The sequence below is a fragment of the Drosophila bipectinata genome, chromosome 2L (assembly GCF_030179905.1).
Source record: "Drosophila bipectinata strain 14024-0381.07 chromosome 2L, DbipHiC1v2, whole genome shotgun sequence".
Classification (NCBI taxonomy): domain Eukaryota; kingdom Metazoa; phylum Arthropoda; class Insecta; order Diptera; family Drosophilidae; genus Drosophila; species Drosophila bipectinata.
In genome coordinates, this window is record NC_091736.1 from 3790024 (window position 1) to 3808001 (window position 17978).

At 36.7% G+C, this 17978-nt stretch overlaps 2 protein-coding genes across 2 annotated transcripts; both read left to right on the forward strand.

Annotated features, from left to right (window-relative positions):
* Positions 1-2023: 2023 nt before the first annotated feature.
* On the forward strand, positions 2024-3519 carry LOC122322051 (uncharacterized). Its single transcript, XM_043213303.2, has 2 exons — positions 2024-2958; positions 3057-3519. Exons 1-2 carry the CDS (start codon positions 2068-2070, stop codon positions 3444-3446), a joined length of 1281 nt encoding a protein of 426 aa, XP_043069238.2. The 5' UTR covers positions 2024-2067; the 3' UTR covers positions 3447-3519.
* A 1383-nt stretch (positions 3520-4902) lies between these two features.
* LOC138925731 (uncharacterized) lies at positions 4903-6351 on the forward strand. Its single transcript, XM_070276892.1, has 2 exons — positions 4903-5811; positions 5965-6351. The coding sequence occupies exons 1-2, from the start codon at positions 5110-5112 to the stop codon at positions 6349-6351; spliced, it is 1089 nt and encodes a 362-aa protein (XP_070132993.1). The 5' UTR covers positions 4903-5109.
* The last annotated feature ends 11627 nt before the right edge of the window (positions 6352-17978 follow it).

Below are 17978 nucleotides of genomic sequence, written 5' to 3' on the forward strand. Positions count from 1 at the left end.
TGCAATACGAAAGTAAATTTGATTCGAAAGTAAAGTTTGGGGAGTTACAACAGGTCGTCAATGCGATTGACAACGCAATGCTGGGCTATATGGGATCGGCCAAGGACCGATTGGACGAAATCCGAAACTTAAACTCCGATGCTCATTACGAGTACCGAGGGTCTGTGAAACCCATATTCGAATGGTGCATATCGGATAATAGTACATTCAGGACTTTCATTCCCTTCATAAAAAACCTCACGACCTTCCGGGATCACGAAAAGGAAATTATATGGAAAATAATGTCAGAAACAATCAATAAAGGTCTAATAAAAGCAAAGGAATCCTTAGAAAAGTTAAGTAAAGTTCAAAAAACAACTGCTCGGCTGTCGAATGTTTTCAATGAAACTTACCATAACGTAACCATTGATTTCGGGCCAAAAGGCTACTACGGCGAATTCAAGGTAGATCTGGAGGAGAGGAAAACCGATTTAAATAACCATATAAAAAAGTTAGAAATCCAACATATCTTTAATATGATCGGTGGAGTAATATTTTCTTATGCATTAATGCTACCATTGGTACCATATATTAGGTTAAAATACAAAATAGACACTGAATCAGCTTGGAATCAAGAGAAAGAGTATGATAAGCAATTGGAGCTTATAAAATATACTTTCGAAGTTTTAAAAGAAAAAATCGCTGAAGCCAGCATTATAATAACGGATATTAATAAAAACTTGGAAGAAGATAAAACAAACTTACACTTTCTTCGTGGAAAAATTGATTCTGCAAATACGGTAAGTTCTTAAAGAAGTTAACCATGTCTGTTTTTTTGTTAAATTTTTCAAATCCATATCAGTTATTTATGTTTTTTTTAAACATTTTATTGTTTTATTGGTATTTTTAGACCAAAATTGTGTTAAGATCGAATCTTGAGGCGCTGACACGTACATTCGTTTCTTCCTTATTGGATCTGACGGATCAGTGTACAAAATATGTGAACTGGCACGGATATGAGAGACAATTTGTAGAAAATAACATTGTCAGAAGTCGGCGAGAGGCGAAGCGCATTTTAAAAGTCCGGGGGCCAGAACCCTTCATCAGCTATTTAAATTATGGATCTCGTACTGCCGCTCCAGAATCTTTACTAGAACTAAATAATTTAAAAACTAATAGACGTTTCCCGGAAGAATCAATACGTAGATTCGTTGGATCTCCGTCTTACCCCTTGCTTAAGTGGTAAGAATTATTTCAAACACGTTCTATAAAAGATATAGAAGGCTATATAAAAGATATTCAGAACAATTCCCAATTCAGTTTATTGTAAAAAAAAAATAATTAAACATTTTGATTTTACTACAAACTTATCTTGTCTTAAAAAATAAAGAATTTTCCCAATCATGAACCCAAAAATTGTACATCTTTTGGGAAGAAACACATAAAAATATGTATTTGTCGGAAAATATGAATTGGAAATACGGACAACCGAATTGGGACAACCTAAATTTTGTTAAGATAGTTTTGATCTATAGAGCTATTTCATAGCTTATTTTATTAGGATCGCTAAATTAAACTCAACAATCGGATATGTCAGCACTTTGGTATTATCGAAGAAAGATGGTTGGGGCTTTTGTCAAAATTTCCATTTTAAAAAGTTACTTTTAAAAAAAAATATAAGTGTGCAAATATATGGAATATTTCCATTACATTTTGGATCCGGTCATTTAACAGTCCATATATACATATCATCTTCGGTTCCGCCCGAAGACAGCTTTCCTTTTCTGTTATACATATATGTACACATATATGTGAGTTTCAATTGTTTTTTATTGCATTGCTCTTTTTCCAGTGAATTATTAAATGGGATTATTCATAAAAAGATTGTTCATAGTCATAAAAAATTACTTTGGAAAATAACACACACGTAGCTTCTGGAAGAGATAACGCATCGTTATTCCATGCCTCATATAGTTCCAGGAAAATCGTATAGTATTGACTGCTAGTATTTTCAATTTGATTACAAAAATGTTCGGTAGTTCGATTTTCAATTCGGGTTAATACGGAACACCTAAGATCAGTTCAATTATGGTGAAAAGTTCCTACGTTGTGATTTTTCTAGTTGCATTGACAATGTTTTCGGTGTGCAATGCAAACGAAGACATCGACACTCTTGAAAAGGGGATTAAAAGCTTAACAAACACTATGGTGAAATATCAAAGTGAATTTGACAGAAAAGTGCAATTCAAAGAGTTACAGGAGGCCATAGATGCAATCGATGAGGCCATGCTGGGCTATATGGGAACCGCAAAGAACCGATTGGATCAAGTGCGTAGCTTGAATTCCCTAGCCCGTAGCTCCTATTCGAAATGTGTTAAGCCTGTGTTCGAATGGTGCATAGCCTCTAATGTTTCCTTGCATTCCATCATACCCTTCATTGGATCGGAGAAGCTGACGAAGCACGATAGAGATGCAGTATCTACCATGACACTCCACATAATCAGTATGGGACTAAATCACACCGCCAACTCTCTGAATCTCCTAAACGATGTTATCCAACACACCTCCGACCTTAGAGATCTATTTAAGTCCATAATGCACGACATAAAAAATGATTTCGGGGTGGGAGGTTTCTACGGCAAAAAGAGACTGGAGTTGCTGGATAAAAGTGAGCGGGAAAAGAAGGAACAAACAATTAAAACTGTCTTTATTGCACTCGGGGTTGTCATTTTTTCACCTGTTGGCGTGACACTTGGCTTGGCGGCAGCAGTTGGTACTGCAGTTGGGACAACCGACTTTGACCTATGGCAAAAAAAGACTTCTTATACAGATCAAGTAGAGCATATTGATAAACTTTTCCAGATTCTACAGGCACAATTTCTTAACGTCACGGAATTAGTGGAAGGTATCAAAACCAGCTTAGAAGAGGATAAAACCAACTTACATGCACTTCGTGGAAAAATTATTGGTGCCAGTATAGTAAGTAATAATGGAAAATTATGAAATAATATTGTATTTGCAAAGCCCTCTTCATTAGACTTATAATTAACTTTATTTTCTATTATCTTTACCCTCAGAGCCACTCTTTCTTGAGCTTGGACTCACTCACTATGCACGCACTATTTATTCCTTCTTTGACAAACGTGACTGATCAGTGCATGAAGTACATCACCTGGCACGGATACAATTCATCAATTTACGAAGATAATATAATCGAAACCCGTCGAGTGTCTTTTTTCACAACATTGGAATCTAAAGATACCCTCGTCAACAACGTGGACGAAAGACCTAAAACTAAATCCGCCATTGAACTGGAGAATGTGGAGGAGTCAAAACAAATTAAGCATTTTTCAGTGGAAAGTGATAATTTTCCTACAATTGGGATCCCTCAAACGTCGACGATTCCATCGAAAGTACATATGATTGCTACTTATTTTAAACACGTTATACAATATATATCAAATTAATTTGATTCTAAATTGAAAGTAAATTAAATTAGTAAATTCCATATATTGTCAATAAAAATAGAGGAACACATTGATTTTCTTAGAATTTTGATCTCCAAAAAATTAATAATCACAAAGGTTTGCAACGAGTTGGAAAACTCATTTAGTATTAGTAATTATTATTATTGTGTAATCGGTAAATTTTAATTTTTTTATTTTTAACTTTAGGATTGTAAAAATGACCTTCTATCAGTTCCAAATCACATTTATTTTTAACACAGGTATACAGGTGCTTTCTCCCTACCAATTAAGCATAAAAGAGCTTGAGAAAACGCATATAAAAGCAGCTTTTGTATTCACATACTAGCAGTAGATTCTTTTTTACTTAATCCTACAATTGGCAGCAAGAAATCATTTGGGCAATTTAAATAATTGAATTTTTTGTTTATATTATATTAATTTAATAACACTTTAACACCAAACACTAAGCACGTCTACTTTCCACGATTGATATACACAAACTACAAATATTCAGACCGAATATGCTCAGAAAATAAACTCTGAGCTTCATCTTACAAACTATGTGGAAACTATCTGAAAATACTTTAATGTGCCTTCTCAACAAACGCTCTTGGATCTGGTCAGACATAATTCTTAGCTCTCCTAATCTTGCTGGGTTGACCCCAACCAATGTTGTCAATATGTGTTTTTTCCCCGAATTCGGAAAGCTAATAGTCCCAAGATAAGTATTTGGGAACTTTTGCTCGCCTTGAAATATTGATAGGAGGAACAATAAAAATACCAATAACAAGAAAAGACTTGCAGTTCATATTATAAGATACGTTTTGGCTCGGAAATATAAAGCAAAATAATTCCATAATAAAAATTTGGAGAAAAAGTCCGAAGCTTCAAATTTTCAAAAACTCAAAAGTTAGTTCAGTTGTGTTGAACCTATAGGATATATGTTGAACCTATTAAAAGGAAAGAGGGTTGGGTGTCAAGTTGGAAGCTGATAGCTTCAAAACTGAAAGACTGGTTTGCGTAGAAACAGATAGACAGACATGCTAATATCGACTCAGGAGGTGATCCTGATCAAGAGTATATATACTAGAGTTGGAGTTGGAGTTAGAGATAGCTGGAGACAGCGTTGCACACTTTTGACCAAAATTATAGTATCATCTGACAGGGTATATGAATGATATATATTCATAAAGGTTCGTTGTTTTTTATGTACAAGTATGTATGTATTTATGCAATTTTATATTTTTATCTTCACTCATAAATACTTTGGTATTTGGTACACTAGCGATAACCTTAAGTCAAGCTTAACCTGATTATAATTAAAAAAAATTTCATATATAAATACATATGGGTAGATTCGAGTTTATAAAACTGGGCTTCTCATGCCCGCCGTCAATCATTTTTTATAAATATTTTCGGGAATAAAAACGTTTTCGACATGCGAAAAAATCGTGAGGTCGCGGTATTTGCAGTGGCATTGACAATTTTTTTGGGATGTCAAGGCGGATTAGCCCAAGATCAGTCGAGTCACGAAACAGAAATAAGTTGTTTTGCGCAGGCAGCTAAAAGCATATCTAATATCTTGGTAAAATATGAAAGTGAATTTGATACGAAGGTGAAGTTCGTGGAGTTGCAACAGGTCATCAAAGCAATTGACGAGGCAATGCTGGGTTATATGGGATCAGCCAAGGACAGGCTGGATGAAATTCGGAATTTAAGCTCAGATGCTCGTATTAAATATGCGTCGTGTGTGAAGCCTATGTTCGAGTGGTGTATCTCGAGTAATGGTACCATTAATTTTACCATTCCCCACATAAAGGCGTGGATCTTATCCGAGCCCGACAAGGAAATTTTATGGCAAATGATTTCAAATGTTATCGACACCGGTCTGAAAAAAGCCACAACAGCCCTTGATCTGCTGGGTGAAGTGCAACACAAAACTGCTCAGCTGTCGAATGCTTTTAATGCCACTTTTCATAACGTTACCAATGATTTCGCACCGAACGGCTTCTATGGCGAATTGAAGACTGATCTGCAGACCAAGATACAGGATATACAGAAACAAAGAAAAATTAGTTTGATCGCAACTATCTTTGGCGCAATCGGCTTAGTGCTATTTGGAGGTCTTGGTGTTGGACTTGGTTTGACAATTCATATTATTGAAAAATATAAAATAAGCTCTGCAGAGATGTGGAGTCAGGAGAAAGCATATGAAAAGCAATTGGAAATGATTAATTATACTTTTAAGATTTTAAATGAAGAAATTGAAAAAGCCAAAAGTATAGTTACGGATATCGATAATGCCCTGTCAGAAGACAGAACTAACTTACATGAACTTCGTGCAAAAATTGAGGCTGCCAATCTTGTAAGTTATTACATCAATCAAAATCAAATATGCATAGTATTTCATAATTTATTAATTTAAAAAAATGATAAGTCAATAAGATGTTTTCAATATTTTTGTTTTTTTTTACTTGTATCAAAAGTTACTTCACTCAATATATCGTATCTTTTTCAGGCAAAATATGCATTAAATTTTACTACTGGTGACTTGCGAAATTCATTTGTTCCTGTACTAACGGATCTGTCAGCTCAGTGCACAAAATACGTCAACTGGCACGGATATGATAAACCATTTTATCATACGAACATTAGCAGGAGGAGGCGAGAGGCAGAGCACACCTTGAAAGCCCAAAAGCTATTAGACGAGTCCGAATCTTTTGCCTCCCCATCTCAACCTTCAGATTCCTTCATCAGTTACGTGTATGATGGATCTCGTACTGTCGCTCCAGAGCCCGTTACCGTACAGGATTCTATAAGGAAAATCGGGCATATTACTCGTTTTCCTATAGAATCAATGAGTGGAATCTCTGGATCCCATTCACCCCCATTGCTCAAGACATGATTACGACTTATTTTAAACACGTTCTCTAAAGATTTCAACGGAATATGATCACCGCGGACTGCAGTCCTATATGTATAAATCCGAATTTATATGTATATATATAAATACTATATGTATAAAGCCGAATAAAATGAATAAATGAATAAAAATGAAAATAGTGAATCAATATTGGTGAATTTTTTTTACCTTTAGCGTTGTCAAAATTACCTTCCATCAGACCAATCAGGTGTATAGTACTTCTAACACAGGTATACGGGTGCTTTCTCCCTATTAATGGAAAACCCTGAGAAATCGCACATAACTTTTTTAGATACTTACTAGTAATAGATTCTTTTCTACTTTTCTAATTATTTGGGAAATTTTAATTATTAATTTAATGAGCTTGTGTGCTGATTTTGTCTTTATGTGTGATTTACCCGAATTCGGGGCTCTTAATAGTTTCTCAATATTTGGGAAATGCTTGCTCCTTGAAATATTGTTCGGACCTATGAAGGCGCAATAAGAATACCAATAGAAAGAAAGGAAAATGATCTTTGGGCGGAGCCGAAGATGCACTACCCTTGCAGTTAAGTGGCATAGATACATATCGGCTCGGAAATATATAGAAAAATAATTTCAATATACAAATTGGGAAAAATGTCAAAGCTTCGAACTTATCTTAAAAAAATCAAAAGTTTGTTCATTTCCGAAAGTTTAGTTGTATGAAATTTATAGGATATAACCGATTGCGTGCAAAAGGTTGGCTCTCAAGTTTGAACTATACAGCTGGAGAAGTGAAATCGTGGTTTGGGTAAAAATATGCTTATATCGACTCAGGAGGTGATCCTGATCAAGAATATACATATATAATTTATTTACTTATTATTTCCTTATGACCAAAAACCATTGCGTATAACCATTTAAATAAAAAACATAGTAACGAATTTTTGTTGTTGTCAGGAATTGGTAACCAGTACTTGGAAACACGAACCAATCAAAATACCATAGTTAAATATAAATTTGAAAAAATAAAACAATCAATTTTATTAGAATTAGCTTGTGTGTCATTATCAATGCTTATCAATGTGCTTTTCTGAAATCATAAAATTCAATAGTTCTAAGAAACAACAATTATTTGGAAATATTTTCTTTGAATACATTGTTTTGTTGGTATTTTTAGACCAAACTTTTATTAAGAACGGATCTAAACGGTAAACGGTAAACTTGCACGGATATGAGAGACAATTTTTAGAAAACAACATTTTCAGAAGCCGGCGAGAGGCAGATACCATTTTTAAAGTACAGGGGCCAGAACCCTTCATCAGCTATGTGACTAATGGATCCCGTACTGCCGCTCCAGAACCTGTACTAGAACTAGATAATTCGAAAACTAATAGACGTTTCCCGGAAAAATCAATACGTTGATTCGTTGGATCTCCATCTTACCCCTTGCGTAAGGGTTTAATTGCGAATTATTTCAAACACGTTCTATAAAAGATATAGAAGACTCTATAAAAGATATTCAGAACAATCTCTAATTCAATTTATTGTCTACAAAATAATTAAATATTTTGATTTTACTACAAACTTATGTTATCTTAAAAAATAAAGAATTTTCCTAATCATGAACCCAAAAATTTTACATCTTTTGGGAAGAAACACAAAAATATGTATTTGTTGGGAATTACGAATTGGAAATACGGATATTTATATGGAAAAATAAAATAGTCATTATCAGGATCTGATGGCGTCGTCATACATAATATCAATACTATACAGTATGTCACTATATCTGATTGAAGAGAGAAACTATATTTAAAATATTTCTAAGAATTTACGGGTTGGGTATATGCAAGCATATAAATATATAGTATATATACATAAATATTATATTAGTTTTATAAATATTAAAGTTAAACTATTATCGTTGGAAATTTTAAAATTTAAAATATGACCGTTATTTTGACAGGAAGGCGAGGTTAGAGTTACGAAGCATTAGGTCCAATGTAGTATCTCATTTTTTTTTTCAATTCTGAAGAAAATACACTACACAGTTCTTTCATTCTTTCTCTAAACATATATTAAGATCTTCCTTTCGAGAAGATTCAGTAAATTCAAAGGCACCAAAACAAATCCATTCAATCAATTTAGCTGAAATTTTTTTTAGAGAATTGATTGAATGAATGAATGAAAAATTGTACGGATGCCCTTAACGTTCTGCGACAGACTATCAAAAAACTGTATTTTATTGTTGAATCACAAAAATAAAATAAATTTTTAAATAAAAGGCAGATTATATATGTATTTTTTTCTTAGAAATTTTATCTGTAACTTTATTGTGCTATTAAGATAGTATGTATTTTGATTAACACTTCCAAGAACACAGATTTGTTCGAATCCAAAATTTGCGAATTTTACTGAGCGGGATGCATAAAAACTGGCCAAACATCCCTCACCAGTCACATTTAAAAAAAAAAATTCGCAGTAACTATATTGTCATAGTTGCTCTGGCTCTGACATATATACATATGTATTTGTATATTGAATACAATTAAATATAACAAAGATTTAATTTATTCAAAGAATTTAAACCACATCGATTCGAGCGTATAAAAACCGGCTCCTCATGCCCACAGTCAGTCAAATTTTGAAAAGGTTTTCGTAAGTTAAAATGGTTTCCGTCATTGCAATATTTGCTCTGGCATTGGCATTATTTTCGGGGTGCCAAGCAGGAATAGAGCAAGATCAGTTAAATCATGATGTAGAAGAGTGTGGTGTTGAAAATGCGACTCGAACTTTATTCAAAATACTTGTGCAATACGAAAGTAAATTTGATTCGAAAGTAAAGTTTGGGGAGTTACAACAGGTCATCCATGCAATTGACAATGCAATGCTGGGCTATGAGGGATCAGCCAAGGAACGATTGGAAGAAATCCGAAACTTAAACTCCGATGCTCATCTCGAGTACCGAGGGTCTGTGAAACCCATATTCGAATGGTGCATATCGGATAATAGTACATTCAGGACTTACATTCCCTTCATAAAAAACATCACGACCTACCACGCTCACGAAAAGGAAATTATATGGAAAATAATTTCAGAAACAATCAATAAAGGTCTACTAAAAGCAGATGAATCCTTAGAAAAGTTAAAAAAAGTTCAAAACACAACTGCTCGGCTGTCGAATGTTTTTAATGAAACTCACCATAACGTAACTTATGATTTCGGGCCGAAAGGCTACTACGGCGAACTCAAGGTAGATCTAAAGGGGAAGAAAACCGATTTAAAAACCCGTATAAAAAAGTCAGAAATCCTACATACCTTTAAAATGATCGGTGCAGCAATATTTACTTTTGGGTTACTAATACCAAATGTTAAGCGAAAATACAAAATAGCCACTGAAGCAGCTTGGAATCAAGAGAAAGAGTATGATAAGCAATTAGAACTTATAGAATATACTTTTGAAGTTTTAAAAGAAAAAATCGCTGAAGCCAGCAGTATAATAACGGATATTAATAAAAACTTGGATGCAGACAGAACCAACTTACACATTCTTCGTGGAAAAATTGATTCTGCAAAAACGGTAAGTTCTTAAAGAAGTTAACCATATCTGTTTTTTTGTTAACTTTTTCAAATCCATATGTTTTATGTTTTTTTTTTAACATTTTATTGTTTTATTGGTATTTTTAGACCAACATTGTGTTAAGATCGAATATTGCGGCGCTGACACGTACATTCGCTTCTTCCTTATTGGATCTGACGGATCAGTGTACAAAATATGTGAACTGGCACGGATATGAGAGACAATTTGTAGAAAATAACATTGTCAGAAGTCGGCGAGAGGCGGAGCGCATTTTAGAAGTCCAGGGGCCAGAACCCTTCATCAGCTATTTAAATTATGGATCTCGTACTTCCGCTCCAGAATCCGTACTAGAACTAAATAATTTAAAAACTAATAGACGTTTCCCGGAAGAATCAATACGTAGATTTGTTGGATCTCCGTCTTACCCCTTGCTTAAGTGGTAAGAATTATTTCAAACACGTTCTATAAAAGATATAGAAGGCTATATAAAAGATATTCAGAACAATTCCCAATTCAATTTATTGTCAAAAAAATAATTAAACATTTTGATTTTACTACAAACTTATGTTATCTTAAAAAATAAAGAATTTTCCTAATCATCAACCCAAAAATTGTATATCTTTTGGGAAGAAACACATAAAAATATGTATTTGTCGGAAAATATGAATTGGAAATACGGATATTAATTAATTAATACCTGATGCAGAGTTCTTGTCACCATATTAAAACAAAGAATATCAAAAACAAGAAAGGAAAGCTAACTTCGGGCGGAGCCGAAGTTTATATACCCTTGCAGTTAAAACCGGATATATATCGCAAACATCGGATATAGTTGGCCGATCCTTATGGCAATAGGAATATGTAATCCAATTTTTTACAATACAAAATCTAAAAAAAGTCCCAAACTTCTATCTTCAAAAATACGAAAGTTGATATTTCTACCAAGTACCATTTCCGATCGTTCAGTTATATGGCAGCTATAGGATATAGTCGGCCGATCCTAATGAAATTTGGTAGGTCGGATCAACTGACCAAATATATAATCTGTACCAAGTTCCAGCTTTCTATCTTCAAAAACACGAGTTGGGTTAAAGTTGGGTCATTTCCGATCGTTCAGTTATATGGCAGCTATAGGATATAGTCGGCCGATCCTTACGAAATTTAGCATGTCGTATTATTTTGCCAAAAATAGCTCTCACCTAAAATTTGAACTCTCTAACTTTAAAAACACCAAAGTTATACCATTTCCGATCAATCAGTTATATGGCAGCTATAGGATATAGTCGGCCGATCCCGGCCGTTCCGACTTATATACTGCGTGCAAAGGAAAGAAGGGTGTGTGCAAAGTTTCAAGACGATAGCTTTAAAACTGAGAGACTAGTTTGCGTAGAAACGGACAGACAGACAGACAGACAGACGGACAGACGGACAGACGGACATGATCAAGAATATATATACTTTATAGGGTCGGAGATGTCTCCTTCACTGCGTTGCACACTTTTGACCAAAATTATAATACCCTCTGCAAGGGTATAAAAAAAACAAGAAAGGAAAGCTAACTTCGGGCGGAGCCGAAGTTTATATACCCTTGCAGTTAAAACCGGATATATATCGCAAACATCGGATATAGTTGGCCGATCCTTATGAAAATATGATAATATAACCCAATTTAATATAATAAAAAAACCAAACCTAAAAATATACCAAACTTCTATCTTCAAAAACACAAAAGTTGGGTCATTTCCGATCGTTCAGTTATATGGCAGCTATAGTCGGCCGATCCTTATGAAATTTGGCATGTCGTAATGTTTTGCCAAAAAATGCTCTCATGTCAAATTTGAACTCTCTAACTTTAAAAACGTCAAAGTTATACCATTTCCGATCGTTCAGTTATATGGCAGCTATAGGATATAGTCGGCCGATCCGGGCCGTTCCGACTTATATACTGCGTGCAAAGGATAGAAGGGTGTGTGCAAAGTTTCAAGACGATAGCTTTAAAGCTGAGAGACTAGTTCGCGTAGAATCGGACAGACAGACAGACAGACAGACGGACAGACGGACAGACGGACATGATCAAGAATATATATACTTTATAGGGTCGGAGATGTCTCCTTCACTGCGTTGCACACTTTTGGACAAAATTATAATACCCTCTGCAAGGGTATAAAAATCAGCCATTATCAGGTCCTCCATAATATCAATACTATATAATATGTCACTATATCAGATTAATGAGAGAAACTATAATATATTTGAATTATTTCTAAGAATTTACAGGTACAGGTTACAGGTACTAATATATACATAAATATTAGTTTTATAAATATCGAAGTTAAACTAGAACTTCGTAACTTTGACAGGAAGGCGAGGTCAAATATAGTTTCTCATTTTTTTCTTTCTCAATTCTTAAGAAAATACACTACGCAGTTCTTTCATTCTTTCTCTAAACATATATTAAGATCTTCCTTTCGAGAAGACTCAGTAAATTCAAAGGCACCAAAACAAATCCATTCAATTAATTTAGCTGAAATTTTTTTAGAGAATTGGGTCGGATGAATGAATGAAAAATTGTACGGATGCCCGTAACGTTCTGCGACAGACTATCAAAAAACTTTATTTTATTGTTGAATCACATAAAAAATAAATTTGTTAATAAAAGGCAGATTTAAAATGTATTTTTTTCTTAGAAATTTCATCTGTAAACTTTATTGTGTTATTAAGATTAAAATTATTAAAAAGATTATTAAGATTAAAGTTATTAAAATTTGCGAATTTTACTGACCGGGATGCATAAAAGCAGGCACAACATGCCCTCACCAGTCACATTTAAAAAAAATATTCGCAGTAACTGGGTAGAGTTTTCCGTCATGAGGATAGATCGAGGAATTGTCATAGTTGCTCTGGCGCTGTCTTTATTTGTGGTGTGCAATGCGAAAGAGGAATACGATCTCTTCGAGAAGGCGATTCAAAGTATATCCAATACCATGGTAAAATACGAAAGTAAATTTGACAAGAAAGTGAAGTTTGTGGAGTTACAACTGGCCATCGATGCAATTGACGGTGCAATGCATGGCTATATGGGATCAGCCAAAAAAAATTTGATTCAAGTGCATAAGTTGAATTCCGCTGCTCGCCTCAAGTACGAGGAGTGTGTGAAACCCATGTTCGAGTGGTGCATCTCGAGCAATAAAACCTTCCATATCGTCATTTCCAGTCTAAAGAAATGGATACTGTCGACCCACGACAAGGAAAGTTTATGGATAATGACATCGAATCAAATAGATTCCGGCTTAAAAAAAGTTATTGAATCCCTGAAACTCATGAATGAAGTTCAAAACAGAACTGCTGAGCTGGAAAACCTTTTCAAGGCCATTTCGCATGAGGTACATGATGATTTTGGGCCGAGTGGCTTTTACGGCAAATTGACGATACATCTGAAGGAAAAAGAACTTGAGTTAGAGAAAAATATAAATTTAAAACTTATTGCAACTATCTTTGCCACAATCGGTGTAGTGATATTTGGGGGAATCGGAGTGGGACTCGGTTTGGCAAAACTTATATACGATGAACATAAAATAAGCTCCGAAAAAATGTGGATGCAGAAGAATGATTATAAGGCTCAAATAGAGCTCATCGATTATACTTTTAAGATTCTAAAGGACAAAATAGAGGACGCCAGCAAGGTGATAAAGGACGTTAATAGTGCATTGGAAGAAGATAGAACCCTCTTACATGAACTTCGTGGTAACATAGAAGCTGCCGATGCGGTATGTTTGTCTTTTTAAAAAATGACAGTCTATGAACAATATTCCATCAAAATTTACAATTTAGTTAAGCAAAAATAAAACCGAAATAATATATTTTTCATTTATTTAAATTTAGACCAAAATATTAATACGCTTCGACGCTGACTATCTGCGGGCTGAATTCGCTTCAGTCCTAAATAGCCTGATGGATCAGTGCACAAAGTACAACAATTGGCACGGACATAACGCGTCGTTTTATCAAAACAAGCCTTCAGAGCTCTCCAATACCACAGAAATGGATTCCCTAATTAGCCACAAGGATGATAGATCTCAAATAGTGTCTGTTTCAGAGCCAATCAGCCACACTCCCGAAGGAAATATTGGATTTTCCGACCAATTCAGTCTTCATCTAGCTTTCTTTGAGTTCGGACGTCTACTTTTTCGCTCATGTCGCCTCTCGTTTGCACCGAGTGCAGTGCAGAAGTTACTGCTACCCAACTTCGTGGGTGTGAGGCCGTTAGGTGCGCGTCGATCTGCCGGCGTGCCTATCACACCGCTTGTGTTGATTTGCCCTCGGAGGCTATAAAATTACTTATTAACATTCCGAACTTAATGTGGCAATGTGATAGCTGCGTCATTGGAAATGATTCGCATTCCAAAATTGATGAGCTAAATCATAACGTTCTAGATCTCGAGTCCCGCTTCGAAAGCCTTAATGCCAAAGTTGACCTTGCCCTGGTAAATGGAGCGGCTGTGCCCGCTGGACGCGCCTCCTCGGCTGGGGTGCATGTTGTTGCTCCCCCTGCAATGCCCACCAGCACTGGGAGCATAAAGGCTACTCTGGGGCAGGCCACATCGGCATCTAAGGGGGCTGTCCCGAAGAAGAAGCGGATCAACCCTAATAGGCGCATTGTGGGACAAGCACCCAGTTGCGCTCAACTTCAAGTGCTTTCCACCTTGAAATACCTTCATGTGGGTAAATTCGCGACTTCTACTCAACCAGATGCACTGTGCAAATTTGTCGCAGATAAGCTGAATGTGGAGCCCAATGATTTAGTCTGTGCTAGGCTGATCAAAGAGGATGCTGACATCAACGCCCTCAAGTTCGTCAATTTTAAATTGGGAGTTCCGGAGCAAAATTTCCCAACAGTCTTCAATGACGATTTTTGGCCTATGTCGGTAAAAGTCAGCCGGTTTGTTCATAGAGAGCCGGCTAAGGTTATTGACCTCCCGGCGATTCTACCTTTACCGCATTCGCAATCTTCAAAAAACCCCCAGTAAGCGGCGCCGCTGGCGCCGTTACATCGTTTTCTTCTCAAGCTGCAGTTCGTCACCCCGATTGCTCTCTGCTGCGCTACCAACAACAATCGGCGTGGGCGTTCATGGTAACGGCTGACGCTGTCTTCAATTCCTCCAATAATTGGCTTGGTTTGCTGATCGATATTCTTCAACAACAACAACTTTTTTCAAGGCGAGTTGTTTATTTCTTATCTTCACTTGTGGATGCCCAACAACAACAAGACGATGGTAATCGAGACGTTGGCAGCGCATCGCTTATCTTATCTCTTTTCGCTGGGCCACTCGCTGGTGCTTTCTTTTCGCCGATGGAAGATGTTTATTTACGTTTTGGACGTGTGGGTGGATCTTTGCTGCGTTTGAATGTGCCCGACTATGAAGGCTCAATGTTTTCACCTGGCACGGAATCTGCCTTGCTACTGGACTCTCGCAGGTCTACTGATGAGTCTAATGGAAATGTCTATGTGTCCTTGTCGGCTATTTTGCAAGCTATGCGTATTGGATATGCCTCCACATCAGGGATCGGCACCACAATACATTGATATGATTTTACCGCATTAGTGTTAGTAACGTATAGCAGAAAGTAGGCTGTGTGCATGACGTTTCACACATGTATACTGTGTGTGTGTGGCAGAGCTCGGGCAGAGAAATTTCCTATGCCCCCGAGATAGGGCCGTGCCGACCTCTGCTCCACATGCACCAGAACCAGGAGTGCACTTTCACCATCACCGCCTTGCCGTCCAATACCCAGTTTGGACTGTAGCTACTCGTCGTCCTCGGACCCTAATAAAAGCCTAAAAGTTCTATTCCAAAATATAATGGGAATGAGAACCAAGACCCGGATGGTATTCCTCAATTCTTCTGCCTGCGATTTTGATGTAATCATCCTTGTGGAAACGTGGCTCAATGACAAATTCAGCTCTTCTGAGTTCTTCGAGCCTAATTTGTACCATGTATTTCGAAAGGACCGAGATGCATTCAGTACCCAGTGTGAGCGAGGTGGAGGTGTGATCATCGCTATCCGTCGATTTCTTCAGGCTACACCACTGCGCCTTCCGGTGGCCGACCCTTTACTGGATCAGCTTGCGGTTTCAATCCAGGGCGTCCATGGCCCGTTCGTCATCATTGCATCATACATCCCTCCGAACAGCGCATTTAGTATCTATCATGCGCATATGGAAAACATCAGTAGTGTCTGTGCTAGAACGTCGGACCCTACCGCTTTGATGGTAGCTGGCGATTTCAACCTGAGCTCCATTGTCTGGTCTTGGGACCCGGATTCTCCTTGCATGCTACCTAGCAACGTTCACCAGAGTCATGAAATTGTAGTTTTAGATGATATTTTTAGTCTGGGCCTCTCTCCAAAATTCTTGATCTTATATTTTTAAATAATTTGGTTAATAGTAAAGTAGAATTATGCAATGTACCATTAAGTCCTTGTGATATGCACCACAAGCCGTTGGTAATTAATATTAAGTTTTATAGTTTTCTGCCTTCTGCTTCTCCAATTCCATATTATCATCTGAATGATACTAACTTGTCACTTATTAACGCCTCTATTTCAGCCTTTCTGATCTTTTTGCAAAATACTTTGCCTCTAACTTGGAGCCGAAGGTTCCTTGGAGTGATCATGAAACTCTTCTTAGCATTGAGCCTTTTCTTAATGTGAGTAACATGGACATTTTGGACGGTGACCTAGTTGAAGCCACTGGACATTTGACCGAGTCGCTCACACCTGACGTGGACGGTATCTCCCCATTCTTTCTTAGGAGGAGTATCGCTTCTCTTTCTACTCCCCTTCAACTGCTGTTCTCCTTTTCGCTCTCTTCTGGTAGATTCCCCCACCGGTGGAAGATTACTTCTATAACGCCTATTCACAAAGGTGGAAGTAGGTGTGATGTTACCAACTATCGACCTATAGCCAAAATTTGCAACGTCGCTAAGATACTGGAGCGGATAGTAACTAAAAAATTGACTTTTCTGGCTCGCAATTTTATATCCCCCAACCAGCATGGTTTTTTGCCTGGGAGGTCCACTACCACTAATTTAGCGGTCTTTTCTAAGCACTGCTTTGAAGCTTTTGAAAACCGATTTCAGGTTGATGCCATTTACACCGACTTCTCCAAAGCCTTCGATAAAGTGTGTCATGCTGCCCTTCTGGCCAAATTATATAAATTAGGTATTCATTCCTGCCTATTAAGTTGGTTCGAGTCTTATCTGGCTGACCGACCTTGCCACGTTACTGTTGGAGACGCTATCTCAAGTCCATTTGTCACCTCCTCTGGTCTTCCACAAGGCAGCTCTCTTGGACCTCTTCTATTTATAATTTTCATTAATGACATCTCGTCATGCTTTCGTCATTCGCACTTTTTAATGTATGCGGATGACCTTAAAATCTATAAAGAGATTAGCTGCATTAGTGACAGTTACTTGTTACAGGAGGATATATCCAGAGTTTACTCATGGTGCTCCCGCAATCTTCTTCCATTAAACTTATCTAAGTGTATGTTTACCCGTTACAGTAGGCGGTCTCTTGAAATCTGTACGGGTTATTCCATCAATAATTATAATTTGGCAGCTAAAGAAGAGGTGTTAGACCTTGGTGTCTTATTCGACAGCAAATTTAAATTTTCTGGTCACTTAGACTATATTTTACCTAAAGCGTATGCTATGCTGGGCTTTGTTAAGAGGCACGTGAACCAGTTCAAAAGTCCATACTCGAGCCTCAGCGTCTATGCTGCATTCATTCGGTCGAGGCTGGAATACGCTTCAATCATTTGGAATCCGGAGTGTAAAGTTCGTTCCAACCGAATTGAGCGACTCCAGAAAAAATTTTTAAAATTTGCACTTCTGCCTCTAAGGTTTCAGGATCCTGTTCCTTCATACCAGAGCCGTTGCCTTCTTTTGAACGTTTGCACGTTGGAGGATCGGCGTAAACTGACAGCGTTAACTTTTTTAAATAATTTAATTGTTGATAACATTGATTGTCCTTTTTTGTTGGGACTCGTTAATTTTAATGTTCC